At 49.8% G+C, this 13,971-nt stretch overlaps 1 protein-coding gene across 9 annotated transcripts in view; it reads left to right on the top strand.

Annotated features, from left to right (window-relative positions):
• The window catches only part of pde4dip (phosphodiesterase 4D interacting protein), a 62,249-nt gene that overhangs the window by 44,897 nt on the left and 3,381 nt on the right, over positions 1-13,971 (top strand). For 7 of the 9 annotated variants that reach the window (XM_077017525.1, XM_077017522.1, XM_077017523.1 and 4 more), the window contains 14 exons: positions 8,171-8,418; positions 8,780-8,908; positions 9,123-9,284; positions 9,851-10,093; positions 10,350-10,481; positions 10,766-10,888; positions 11,349-11,538; positions 12,014-12,138; positions 12,247-12,375; positions 12,471-12,557; positions 12,840-13,030; positions 13,258-13,389; positions 13,493-13,631; positions 13,788-13,834. In XM_077017525.1, the coding sequence (XP_076873640.1) occupies positions 8,171-8,418; positions 8,780-8,908; positions 9,123-9,284; positions 9,851-10,093; positions 10,350-10,481; positions 10,766-10,888; positions 11,349-11,538; positions 12,014-12,138; positions 12,247-12,375; positions 12,471-12,557; positions 12,840-13,030; positions 13,258-13,389; positions 13,493-13,631; positions 13,788-13,834 (2,077 nt within the window). The remainder of the gene's footprint in view (positions 1-8,170; positions 8,419-8,779; positions 8,909-9,122; positions 9,285-9,850; positions 10,094-10,349; positions 10,482-10,765; positions 10,889-11,348; positions 11,539-12,013; positions 12,139-12,246; positions 12,376-12,470; positions 12,558-12,839; positions 13,031-13,257; positions 13,390-13,492; positions 13,632-13,787; positions 13,835-13,971) is intronic. The other 2 variants (XM_077017518.1, XM_077017520.1) reach the window with 2 other exon arrangements.

The following is a 13,971-nucleotide window of genomic DNA, read 5'->3' as shown; positions in this document are numbered from 1 at the left end:
TCTCGTGAAGACGTTAAGATTGGGCGTTTTGAAAATAAACAACCATTAAATAATGTGATAAAAAGCGAATTATTTCGAGTAAATGTATAAATATTTAACTCAGTTAAGTTTAACGTGTTGGAAAATATTGAAATTGACCTTTAAAGTGCTTTAATTCCACATTATAAAGGTGTATGAACCCTGCAAACATGACTTTGTTCATTGCGCTGAAGCGCGTCGCGCGCGAAGTTACAAAAGTCAAGAGGTGCACGACCTCGCCTGGACAGCGCGCGAGGCCCTCGCACACGGTCGGTGCCACTGCGATTACGTCATTTTCGCGCGAACCCTCGCACCGCTCGCGACGCGTCAAGTATATAACCAGTCAGCTGTCAGAAACAGCTTTGATGTGTGGCTATATTGTCAAATGACGAAATTCAAATGACGTGCGCCGGGGGGGTGGGGGGTGGGGGGCACATTAGACATTCTTGTCCCGGGCCCTAGCAAGACTGTCAACGGGCCTGACACTGTATATTGTTAAACCAATAAGTAAAGAATGTTTTGTGATTGGTTTTAGGACACTGTGAGTAAAATGTAGGTTTGGAGTTTGCATTTACACATTTTCCCAAACTTTGTGTGTCCGTGTCTGTAGATTTGTTTGAGTCCCTCTGGGCCTAGTTGAGCAGTGCTAGCTAATGCTAATACAACCTTCTTACTAATGTCACAATTGGTTCCAGGGCTCCAGCAGAGACATGTGGTACGCATTTTAATTGGCTAATTCTGACCAGTAATAATTCTAACTCCTCCCACCTTCTAGTCGCCTTGACAACAGCCTCTGAGGCATTGACCCTTATTTTCCTCTCATCATGCATCTGTATATGGCACCGAGTATGTGTGTGTGTGTGTGTGTGTGTGTGTGTGTGTGTGTGTGTGTGTGTGTGTGTGTGTGTGTGTGTGTGTGTGTGTGAGGACAAGTTATTCAGGGAGGATGAAGGTGACATTCCTTCGATGTCCTGAATGAAACAAACACAAGACTGTGTACTTCACACATATCACTGCTGTGTTAGTCCAGCATCGCTGGTATTGACCTGAAATCAAGTATTTAGTAGTCTGTAGTTTGACCTTTGGGGGCGTGGCTGAACTCCTCTGTATCTCAGCAAAATAAGGGTTATCACACTAGAGCAGAATCCACAACTTGGATTGCTGTACTGCCCCCAGTGGCTGGTGAAGGAAGTGTTGCTCAGTTGCACCACGTGGGTTCAGTAGCGCTTAAGACCTGAGCTGAACAGGAGCACAGCAGACTCCACGAGGACACCAGGAAACCTCATGTGCCTGATGCATGAAATTGAACAACCATCACCTTCTGCGCTGGGATCTGGTCTCCATTGATGCTGGATGATGCTGTAATATTCTAGAAGTTGACACCAACCAACTGGAGAGTGCGTAAGTCATCAGGACCGCATTACCCAAGTGACAGGACGGTGTCACCCCACGCCCGTGTCTGAGATCCGTGTCTGTTTTTAACAGCTATTCCAAGCTGAGGGTCTAAACTGAGGAGCAGTTTTCTAGGATTCGGATAGTCCAGTGAAATCTCTCTCAGTGAAAACCTCTCTACCTCACCTCTGACAGCACCAGAGTGAGAGGAAGTTTGGTACTGTGGGAGGTCACAGAAGCTAAATGAAGGACAGAGGACACGATTGAGACGGACACACCGAGACCATAAGCTCAGATGGACAACCCCGACGTGGACGTCCTCTCGGTCCAGTGCTGCTCCTTTAGACCACGCTGAGAACTGAGCAGAAAAGGAGGCGATTTTCATCAGTTTGAGGTTTTCATTTGTGCTTTTGTGTTCCCCTGACGGACGGTTGCCACGAGAACCCAGCAGTCACACGGCCAGCGAGCTCCACCGGGCACAGTGCTGGCTTAGCTGCTAATCAGGTTAGGCTATTAACACCATACAGGGCAGTGAAATAGGTCAGTGGCAGCTAAACCCAGGGAGATACGAGGAGGTGGAGTGGAAGAGGTGGAGAAGACAGGAGGATGAGTGGAGGGCAGGGTGGATGAGACGAGAGGGGCAGGACAAAATCATCGCCTGACGGAGCGTCTCCCCTCTCCACCTCCCCTCTCCACCTCCCCACTCCACCTCCCCTCTCCATCTCCCCTCTCCACCTCCCCTCTCCATCTCCCCTCTCCACCTCCCCTCTCCATCTCTCCTCTCCACCTCCCCTCTCCACCTCCCCTCTCCATCTCACCTCTCCACCTCCCCTCTCCACCTCCCCTCTCCATCTCCCCTCTCCACCTCCCCTCTCCACCTCCCCTCTCCATCTCCCCTCTCCGCCTCCCCTCTCCACCTCCCCTCTCTGCCTCTCCTCTTTGGATTTGACTTGTTTTATTTTGGGGGTACAGATTACATATATCACAATCCCTGGTCATAACTACCACTGGGATCAGCAGGGATGTTTGTGCTGGATTTATTCTGATAGTTATGAAATCTTTGGATGTTTTTCTAGGAGATAAAAAGGGCTTGATAAAGGTTTCTTGTTCTGGACTTGCTAACCATGTCAAAAGGTGATGGTGCTTTATGTGTGACTACTCAGCGTTTGGAGGACCAAGCTTTCTCCTTCCACTGAAGCATTCTGGGAATATAGCGGCCCTCCGGCAAGGACTCCGCAGCTCTCACCAAGTCACCCCTAGCCACACACACACACACACACACACACTCACACACACACACTCACACACACACACACACACACACACACACACACACACACACACACACACACACACACACACACACATCCATGTGCTAATAATCAACTGTGAGGGTTTGTTGTGTTTTTTGGTGCTCATGGGGAAGGACATTGTGTTTTAGGAAGTGGCCTCCCTTAGCGATTTCCTCCACATGACTGCACAGAAGTTTCCGGAAGCTCGATCTCTGAGGAGAAGGACTCTGAGCGCTGAGTCATGACACACAGTGGCATTCTGTCTCTGCCTCTCTGTGGAGTGGAAGTGTCCCACTGGGTGAAGGAGTGATCAGCCTGCTCTGTCCTCTTACCCAACCCGGCTGAGCAGGAGGTCTGGGCTGGATTCTCTTCCTCCTCTTCCTCTTCTTGTGTGCGTGTGCCAGCAATCCTGGACTGTCCCGCGTCAAGCGAGTCTGGACTGATCCAGCTCCGTGAGGAATGGTGCCTCCTAACCTGGAGATTGGATCTACTCTCTAATTACTGGCTGGAGGAATTGCACTCACACACCAGCAGCTCCACCACCACCTTCTTCAGACTCCACCGATCCGTCTGCACTCTGACACCTGCGACCCGTTCCCTACGGCAGGCCTGCTGAATGCGGCCCCAGACATGCAGCTGTATGTGTCTCCAGGAGAAGGGAAGGATGTCGGCGTCGTAGCCCCAGCCAGACGGCACATGGCCGGGCACGGGGGCCGGGGTGAACTGGCCCCACTCTGGAGGTCAATGCTGTGTAAGAGCAACCCTCTGTACCGCCACTCGCTGTTCTCCTTCTCCCTGTGGGAGTGGCGGCTGCAGGAGAGACAGAGGGAGCTGCTCAGGAAGCAGACGGAGAGGGAGAGGAGGGCCCTGCAGCGGCACGTAGACACGTAAGAGGAGAGGGAGCAGCACTGGGGATCTGGGGAGGGAGGTGGAGGAGACGGTGGGGAGAGAGGGAGGTGGAGGAGACGTTGGGGAGAGAGGGACGTTGAGGAGACGTTGGGGAGAGAGGGACGTGGAGGAGACGTTGGGGAGAGAGGGACGTTGGGGAGACGTTGGGGAGGGAGGGACGTTGAGGAGACGTTGGGGAGAGAGGGACGTGGAGATGTTGGGGAGAGAGGGACGTTGAGGAGACGTTGGGGAGAGAGGGACGTGGAGGAGACGTTGGGGAGAGAGGGACGTTGGGGAGACGTTGGGGAGGGAGGGACGTTGAGGAGACGTTGGGGAGAGAGGGACGTGGAGATGTTGGGGAGAGAGGGACGTTGAGGAGACGTTGGGGAGAGAGGGACGTGGAGGAGATGTTGGGGAGAGAGGGACGTTGGGGAGACGTTGGGGAGGGAGGGACGTGGAGGAGACGGTGGGGAGAGAGGGACATGGAGGAGATGTTGGGGAGAGAGGGACGTTGGGGAGATGTTGGGGAGAGAGGGACGTTGGGGAGACGTTGGGGAGGGAGGGACGTTGAGGAGACTTTGGGGAGAGAGGGACGTGGAGGAGACGTTGGGGAGGGAGGGACGTTGGGGAGACATTGGGGAGGGAGGGACGTTGAGGAGACGTTGGGGAGAGAGGGACGTGGAGGAGACATTGGGGAGAGAGGGACGTTGGGGAGACGTTGGGGAGAGAGGGACGTGGAGGAGATGTTGGGGAGAGAGGGACGTTGAGGAGACTTTGGGGAGAGAGGGACGTGGAGGAGACGTTGGGGAGAGAGACGTGGAGGAGACGTTGGGGAGAGAGGGACGTGGAGGAGACGTTGGGGAGAGAGGGACGTTGGGGAGACGTTGGGGAGGGAGGGACGTTGAGACTTTGGGGAGAGAGGGACGTGGAGGAGATGTTGGGGAGAGAGGGACGTTGAGGAGAAGTTGGGGAGAGAGGGACATTGGGGAGACGTTGGGGAGGGAGGGACGTTGAGGAGACTTTGGGGAGAGAGGGACGTGGAGGAGATGTTGGGGAGAGAGGGACGTGGAGGAGACGTTGGGGAGAGAGGGACGTTGAGGAGACGTTGGGGAGAGAGGGACGTTGGGGAGACGTTGGGGAGGGAGGGACGTTGAGGAGACTTTGGGGAGAGAGGGACGTGGAGGAGATGTTGGGGAGAGAGGGACGTGGAGGAGACGTATAACATTATACTGTTAAAGTTTCTGTAGAAAGATTGTGGCTTTAGGAAATTAAGTATTTAAAATCTGAATAGTACATTTGGACAGGTGTGTGTGTGTGTGTGTGTGTGTGTGTGTGTGTGTGTGTGAGCGGATGTCAGGCACCAGAGCATGTCTGTGATTGTGTACTGGCATCAGTTCAGACATTGCCAGGCCTTCGAATCAAAAAACAATCAGTCTGAATTAAGCGAGCGCCGAGCAAGCTTCCAGCCTCAATGAGATCAGAAAAAGCAAGCAGGTGTGTGTCAGGCATGTTGACCACGCAGCCAGATGGCCTCTTCATCTGATTCTCTTATGAAGCTTTTAGAATTTTCGAAAACATTTTAATCTGAATTCAGATATGACTGGGCTGATTCAACAGACTCTATCAGGTTTGTAACTACCAAAACAGCAGCCAAGATATTTTCTGATGCTATCATGTTTTTTTTTTTGCGTATTTTGCGTATTGGATGTGTAAGCGGCAGAGTATTACAGTGACATTTTTATGAGCTACGTGGCCCTTTGAGTTTGATCTTCAGTAATGGCGACAGCACGTACACGTCGAACTGTGCAGTAATGATCCTGCAGACTGATGTAAACGTTACTCTTGCACTGTGTCTGCAGTAATGATCCTGCAGACAGATGTAAACTTTACTCCTGCACTGTTTCTGCAGTAATGATCCTGCAGACTGATGTAAACTTTACTCCTGCACTGTGTCTGCAGTAATGATCCTGCAGACTGATGTAAACGTTACTCCTGCACTGTATCTGCAGTAATGATCCTGCAGACTGATGTAAACTTTACTCCTGCACTGTGTCTGCAGTAATGATCCTGCAGACTGATGTAAACGTTACTCCTGCACTGTTTCTGCAGTAATGATCCTGCAGACTGATGTAAACGTTACTCCTGCACTGTTTCTGCAGTAATGATCCTGCAGACTGATGTAAACGTTACTCTTGCACTGTGTCTGCAGTAATGATCCTGCAGACAGATGTAAACTTTACTCCTGCACTGTGTCTGCAGTAATGATCCTGCAGACAGATGTAAACTTTACTCCTGAACTGTGTCTGCAGTAATGATCCTGCAGACAGATGTAAACTTTACTCCTGCACTGTGTCTGCAGTAATGATCCTGCAGACTGATGTAAACGTTACTCTTGCACTGGTCCTGCAGTAATGATCCTGCAGACTGATGTAAACGTTACTCCTGCACTGTTTCTGCAGTAATGATCCTGCAGACAGATGTAAACGTTACTCCTGCACTGTTTCTGCAGTAATGATCCTGCAGACAGATGTAAACGTTACTCCTGCACTGTTTCTGCAGTAATGATCCTGCAGACTGATGTAAACTTTACTCCTGCACTGTGTCTGCAGTAATGATCCTGCAGACTGATGTAAATGTTACTCCTGCACTGTATCTGCAGTAATGATCCTGCAGACTGAATCAAACTTTACTCCTGCACTGTGTCTGCAGTAATGATCCTGCAGACTTATGTAAACGTTACTCCTGCACTGTTTCTGCAGTAATGATCCTGCAGACTGATGTAAACGTTACTCCTTCACTGTTTCTGCAGTAATGATCCTGCAGACAGATGTAAACTTTACTCCTGCACTGTTTCTGCAGTAATGATCCTGCAGACTGATGTAAACTTTACTCCTGCACTGGTCCTGCAGTAATGATCCTGCAGACAGATGTAAACTTTACTCCTGCACTGTTTCTGCAGTAATGATCCTGCAGACTGATGTAAACTTTACTCCTGCACTGGTCCTGCAGTAATGATCCTGCAGACAGATGTAAACTTTACTCCTGCACTTTTTCTGCAGTAATGATCCTGCAGACTGATGTAAACTTTACTCCTGCACTGTTTCTGCAGTAATGATCCTGCAGACTGATGTAAACGTTACTTCTGCACTGTTTCTGCAGTAATGATCCTGCAGACAGATGTAAACTTTACTCCTGCACTGTTTCTGCAGTAATGATCCTGCAGACTGATGTAAACTTTACTCCTGCACTGTTTCTGCAGTAATGATCCTGCAGACAGATGTAAACTTTACTCCTGCACTGTTTCTGCAGTAATGATCCTGCAGACTGATGTAAACTTTACTCCTGCACTGTTTCTGCAGTAATGATCCTGCAGACTGATGTAAACGTTACTCCTGCACTGTTTCTGCAGTAATGATCCTGCAGACTGATGTAAACTTTACTCCTGCACTGTTTCTGCAGTAATGATCCTGCAGACTGATGTAAACTTTACTCCTGCACTGTTTCTGCAGTAATGATCCTGCAGACTGATGTAAACGTTACTCCTGCACTGTTTCTGCAGTAATGATCCTGCAGACTGATGTAAACTTTACTCCTGCACTGTTTCTGCAGTAATGATCCTGCAGACAGATGTAAACTTTACTCCTGCACTGTTTCTGTAGTAATGATCCTGCAGACTGATGTAAACTTTACTCCTGCACTGTTTCTGCAGTAATGATCCTGCAGACTGATGTAAACTTTACTCCTGCACTGTGTCTGCAGTAATGATCCTGCAGACTGATGTAAACGTTACTCCTGCACTGTTTCTGCAGTAATGATCCTGCAGACTGATGTAAACGTTACTCCTGCACTGTTTCTGCAGTAATGATCCTGCAGACAGATGTAAACTTTACTCCTGCACTGTTTCTGCAGTAATGATCCTGCAGACTGATGTAAACGTTACTCCTGCACTGTTTCTGCAGTAATGATCCTGCAGACTGATGTAAACTTTACTCCTGCACTGTTTCTGCAGTAATGATCCTGCAGACAGATGTAAACTTTACTCCTGCACTGTTTCTGTAGTAATGATCCTGCAGACAGATGTAAACTTTACTCCTGCACTGTTTCTGCAGTAATGATCCTGCAGACTGATGTAAACTTTACTCCTGCACTGTGTCTGCAGTAATGATCCTGCAGACTGATGTAAACGTTACTCCTGCACTGTTTCTGCAGTAATGATCCTGCAGACTGATGTAAACGTTACTCCTGCACTGTTTCTGCAGTAATGATCCTGCAGACAGATGTAAACTTTACTTCTGCACTGTTTCTGCAGTAATGATCCTGCAGACAGATGTAAACTTTACTCCTGCACTGTTTCTGCAGTAATGATCCTGCAGACTGATGTAAACTTTACTCCTGCACTGTTTCTGCAGTAATGATCCTGCAGACAGATGTAAACTTTACTCCTGCACTGTGTCTGCAGTAATGATCCTGCAGACTGATGTAAACGTTACTCCTGCACTGTTTCTGCAGTAATGATCCTGCAGACTGATGTAAACGTTACTCCTGCACTGGTCCTGGATGTCTCCCTTTCTGCCCAGCAGGTTAAGTAAGGAGCTCCAGGAAAAGGAGAAGCTCATCGAGACACTGCGCTCCAAACTCAACCAGGAACATCCCCGCCCGGATACACCTGCCAGCAGCCACGCCCCCTCAGAGGCCACTGACCAGTCAGAGCGCATGTCTTTCGTGTCTGACGAGCAGGGCTCCACCAATGAAGACCTAGAGGTGTGCTCAGACCTGGATGCTGCTAGCCAGTTCACCCAGGAGGAGACAACTGAGAAGAACGCTTCGGGTAAACCAGTCACACACACACACACACACACACACACACACACACACACACACACACACACACACACACACACACACACATACACACACACACTCTCTCTCTCTCTCTCTCTCTTCCTTTGTCCCCTTTTGTTCATATCATGCCACATTTATATGCTGGCACAAATACATTCTAATTATTTTCTAATATAAAGATGTTAATTGTCTGTTGTTTTTTTCACTCTCTTTAAGGTTCAGTTAACACACAAATTAATTCATTAACTAATTCAAAGTCATGTTTTTTTTGGTTATTCTGTTCAGAATACATTCAGAATGTTTCTTTAATTTATTGTGCTTCCCTAATTCCCCCAATTCCTTGTCAGACTCGTGTGGTAACCAGAGCTCTGCACCTTCAAACCCGCCCACTTCCCAACATGACCATCAGTCCTCCAGCAGTTATCCCAGCATGCACTACACCCCTCACCGGCTGATGGAAGGCAGGGTTCAAACAGGTAGGGACAAAGAAAGGACATTCATGATTTTTCATACAAGGGACTTCAAACTGCAGATAGTTTTGACCACTGGGCAGGTTTACACACTACATTATGCCATATGAAGATTCTACAAAAGATTCTACACAGATCCACGTGGTTGATTGGTTGATGGGACGTTGGAGACACGCCCCCCTGATCTCACCCCACGCTCTTCTGTTGCCCCTGTCCCTAGAGCTCAGTGGTGGGGCCGTGCCCAGCCTGTGTACTAACACTGCCTCGCTGACCTTTGACCCCCAATCACAACACTTAAGGCCTCGTTGCCATGGCACTGGAGGCTTCTCTCTCGCTGAGGTGCAGCAGGAACTACAGATGCTGCAGAGGCAGTTTAGGAACAGTGAGCGTGCATGTGTTTGTGTGTGTGTGTGTGAGCATGTGCACGTGTGTGTGTGTGTGTGTGTGTGTGTGTGTGTATGTGTGTGTGTGTGTGTGTGTGTGCGTGCGTGAGCATGTGCATGTGTGTGTGTGTGTGTGTGTGTGTGTGTGTGTGTGTGTGTGTGTGTGTGTGAGAGAGAGAGAGCATGTGTGTGTGTGTGTGTGTGTGTGTGTGAGTGTGTGCGTGCATGAGCATGTGCATGTGAGTGTGTGTGTGACATGAGCCAGCCTGTTGTGTTTTCGTTTGCATTAATATAGGTGATCACTGCAGTTATACTGATCTAATCTGTTCCATGTACTGACCCTCCAGAGCTTGTGAGTTTGTTTTGCTCTGAGCTCTTTTAGAAAAGCAGGATTTTACAGTACTGACTAAACAAATAGTCAATGTCGTCCTAATGTAACTAATGTAAAACTAATGTAGTCAATGTCGTCCTAATGTAACTAATGAGTTTCCTCAGTGAACCACTAAGTCCCAACATTATGTCGTTTTGCTAGCAGGCCACCGACCGTGTTTCTCTGTGCATGCAGGTGATTCTCAGGTCAAACCTCTGCCAGCTTTCCCAGTGGCCCCCAGTGCCCAGCTGGGCCCCAGCTGCTTCCATCCAGTCTCCCAGCATGCCTTTCACCCCAGCCCACTGAAGCCAGGGACCAGGCTCCTGGAGAACAGTGCACTGTGGGATATGACATGCAGGGCTCAGCCAATGAGGGGAGACGTGTATGGCGGTGTGGCCTCTGGCTTGTCTGGGTATCAGTCTGGTCCTCATCACACAGGTACACAACTGAACACCTGTACACCTGAACACCTGTACACCTGTACACCTGAACACATGTACACCTGAACACATGTACACCTGTACACCTGTACACCTGAACACATGTAAGGGCACCTGCAGAAGGCTTTAACATATACAGACAAATTTGTTCTGAGGTCATTACATTTGTGTTAGTATCTAGCTATAACATATCGATGGCAGGCATTCATGCTTGTTATGATGTGGTTATGATGTGGTTATGATGTGGTATGTAGAATCAGGTTGGATGGAGGAGCACGTGATGGAGATTCGCAGCCTCCGTCAGCGTCTGGAAGACTCCATCCTGACCAACGACCGTCTGCGGCAACAGCTGGAGGAGAGGCTGGTGACTCCGTCAAGAGATGGAGGTCTCCGATCACAACTGCTACATGTTTGGATCAGATAAACTAAAGTGGGGGACAGTGGGGGTTTCAGCTTGTCCCCAGAACTGAGAACAAATCAGAAAGGACTATTAAGTATTTATAAAGTTTATCAAAGTATTTGTCTCTTCCTAAGCAGTAATGAAAGATTTCTAAAGGGAATGTGCCTTTTATTAATCTCCATTAAAACACAACCCTGGTAAACTTGTTATTTCATTTAAAACCTTGTTGGTGTATGCTGCGCTATAGAGACCTGACCTTTGCTCTCTTAGCAGGTGCTCCTACAAACATCTACATCCAGGGACTTGACTCGGTACCCCAGCTGTCCAGTGAGGTCCGGGCTCTGAAGGACGAGAACCGTGCCCTGCACAACCAACTCCAGCAAGTGAACAGAGGTAGGGACCGCGCCACACGCTCTCGTAACGTGCTCTCGTAACGCGCTCTCGTAACACACTCTCCTAATACGCTCTCGTAACACTCTCTCCTAACACGCTCTTGTAACACTTTTTCCTAACGCACTCTCATAACACACTCTCCTAACACGCTCTCGTATCACGCTTTCGTAACACACTTTCATAACGTGCTCTCGTAACACGCTCTCATAACACGCTCTCGTAACACTCTCTCATAACACGCTCTCGTAACACTCTCTCCTAACACGCTCTCGTAACACACTCTCCTAACACGCTCTCGTAACAGGCTTTCGTAACACACTTTCATAACGTGCTCTCGTAACACTCTCTCATAACGCGCTCTCCTAACGCGCTCTTGTAACACACTCTCCTAATGTACTCTCGTAAGCACAGTATCATTGGCATTCAAACTGAACCTGCAAATGTTTTTTTTCTTCCGAAGATGGCATGAAGGAGGCAGAGCAGCTGCGGGAGGCGCTCCAATCAGGTCGTGTCAGGTTGAAGCAGGCGGAGCTGGAGGCGGAGCAGTGGGTGGAGCAGTGCCGGCATCTGCAGCAGCAGGTCGTGGAGCACACACAGGCCGCCATCCAGCTGAAGCAGGACAGACAGGCCAGCCAGGAAAATGCCAACAGGTAGAGCAACGTGTCACCATAGCCACAGTCACACCAACAGGTAGAGCAACGTGTCACCGTAGCCACAGTCACGCCAACAGGTAGAGCAACGTGTCACCATAGCCACAGTCACACCAACAGGTAGAGCAACGTGTCACCGTAGCCACAGTCACGCCAACAGGTAGAGCAACGTGTCACCATAGCCACAGTCACGCCAACAGGTAGAGCAATGTGTCACCGTAGCCACAGTCACGCCAACAGGTAGAGCAACGTGTCACCATAGCCACAGTCACGCCAACAGGTAGAGCAACGTGTCACCGTAGCCACATGTATGTGTCATGTATCACTAGTCCTCCTCTCAGACACACACACTCTCCTGGGCTGATGCCTCTCTGCCTCTGTGTGGCTGTGATAGGCTTTAGCTGATGCTTGCAGTTCTGCGTATGTTGTGGTTCGTGTAGCTGATGTTGGGCTGGGTGTGTGTGGATATGGACAGACTCCAGCATGAGATCAACATTGTCCAGCTGCAGCTGAGTGAGAGCCAGAGACTCGTGCACACGCTACAGGGGCAACTGCAGGGGTATCAGAGAGTGTGTGGCAACGCTACGGGTGTGGACACAGGTAAAAAACACACGCACACACACACACACACACACACACACATACACATGCACCAAAGATTCCATCACGCGTTCCCCAAAATGTTGAGCCCTCTCTCTTCCTCTCCAGGAGCTGGGTTGAGCTTGACCTTTGACCTGCAGGAGACACAGACTCACATGCGCTTGCTGGAGAAGCAGTTGAATGACAGGCTGGACCTCAGCATGCCCCGCCCATCTTCCAGGAGGCAGCTTTTCCACGGTGACAGACGAACAAACAACCAACAGATACCAGATTCACTCCTGAGTTTTGGTTGGACGCTTATGAACGTGACGTTTTGTTCTGCTCTTTGGTAGATGAATCTTGCTCTCCCCCTGTTCGAGACTCAGGCCTGTTTGGTCCCAGTTCCCCTCTGCCCCTGGAGCCAGATGACCAACAGCCAGGTGCGGCTCTTCTATTCTGAAAGCCAATCAAATTGCTGGAAGCTGTATTAGAGCCCAGCTGGTCAGAGCGCTCAGGTGTGATCTGGTACTGGTCAGAGCGCTCAGGTATGATCTGGTACTGGTCACAGCGCTCAGGTGTGATCTGGTACTGGTACATGGAAGCCGTGCTCTGATTGGCAAATGCATGCATTTGATACCTGAGGCACAGGAGTCAAAGCCTCTCTGCGTCACCCAAGCATGTTGAAGAAGTGAAGTTATTGACACACAGGTTGTTCCACACAGGTTCACAGGAGTCGTGCGTGGGAGGATGGGAGGGCGGAGCCTCTGACGGCCCCTTCTCCTGCAGGTCAGGGCGTCACGTGGTGGGCCGCGTGGACGACCTCAACGCCCTGCAGCACGGCTTCCTGGAGGCCAAGAGGCTCGTCCAAAAGATGGAGACAGCCCTGCAGATCGGCGGACACACACTGCAACAGGTCAGTCCCACAAAATCTTACAATGCCAAGCCTGTTCTACAAATTGTTTTACTATTACATATTTAGAAGCGTAAAGTATTTAGTAAATGTACTATTAAATATAAAGTATTTAGTAAATGTAATGCTGTCTTAACTGAGATGAAGGAATCTTTCTTAGTGATTGTTGTTAATGTCACAGAGTTGTTGATTGCTTTCTGTCATGTGGAATTGTGGTGTCCTCTGTTCAGGGATGTGGGAGGAGCTTGATGAGCAGCACTGTGGCCTTGAAGCAGATTCTGGAGGAGACGGGTTCTGTCCTCAGAATGTTCTGGAGGGCAGCTCTGCCCAGCACTGGCTCCACCTCGCAACACTGCCATAAGGTCAGAACCTCACACTGTGTAGTTCCGCCCAACGCACACCGTGTATTTCCGCCCTTCACACGCTGTGTTAAGTATTAGCCTGTGTATGCGCCGGTGTGTGTAGGACCAGCGTTTGAAGGACGAGGTCGTCTCTCTGAAGCGTAAAGTGTCGGAGCAGGACCAGGCGCTGAGGGAGGCCCTGGACAGTCTGAGGAGCTCCAACCGCACCAAAGACAGCATGGAGCACTTCATCGCTAGCCAGCGTGAGCCCCTCTGTGTCCCAGTCTCTGTGTCCCAGTCTCTGTGTCCCAGTCTGTCCCCTTATCCATCTGTGTGTGTGTGTGTGTGTGAGACACCTCCCCACCCCCAGCTGTTTGTGGATGGCTACATGTCAGACTGCTCTGCTCTTGTGTCTTCAGTGTCCAGAACGCGAGATGTACTGAAGAAGGCTCGCTCAAACCTAGAGGTGAGTCCACTCCCTCCACCTCCTTCACCCTCTCCACCTCCTCCACCCTCTCCACCCTGTCTCTCCTCCACTATATCTGCCACATGTACTATCCACTCACATCTCTGGCCTGATGTTATTTATAAGATGTCCTCCAG

This window comes from Brachyhypopomus gauderio, chromosome 9 (genome assembly GCF_052324685.1).
Source record: "Brachyhypopomus gauderio isolate BG-103 chromosome 9, BGAUD_0.2, whole genome shotgun sequence".
Lineage (NCBI taxonomy): Eukaryota > Metazoa > Chordata > Actinopteri > Gymnotiformes > Hypopomidae > Brachyhypopomus > Brachyhypopomus gauderio.
This window is presented reverse-complemented; position numbering and strand designations above follow the sequence as displayed.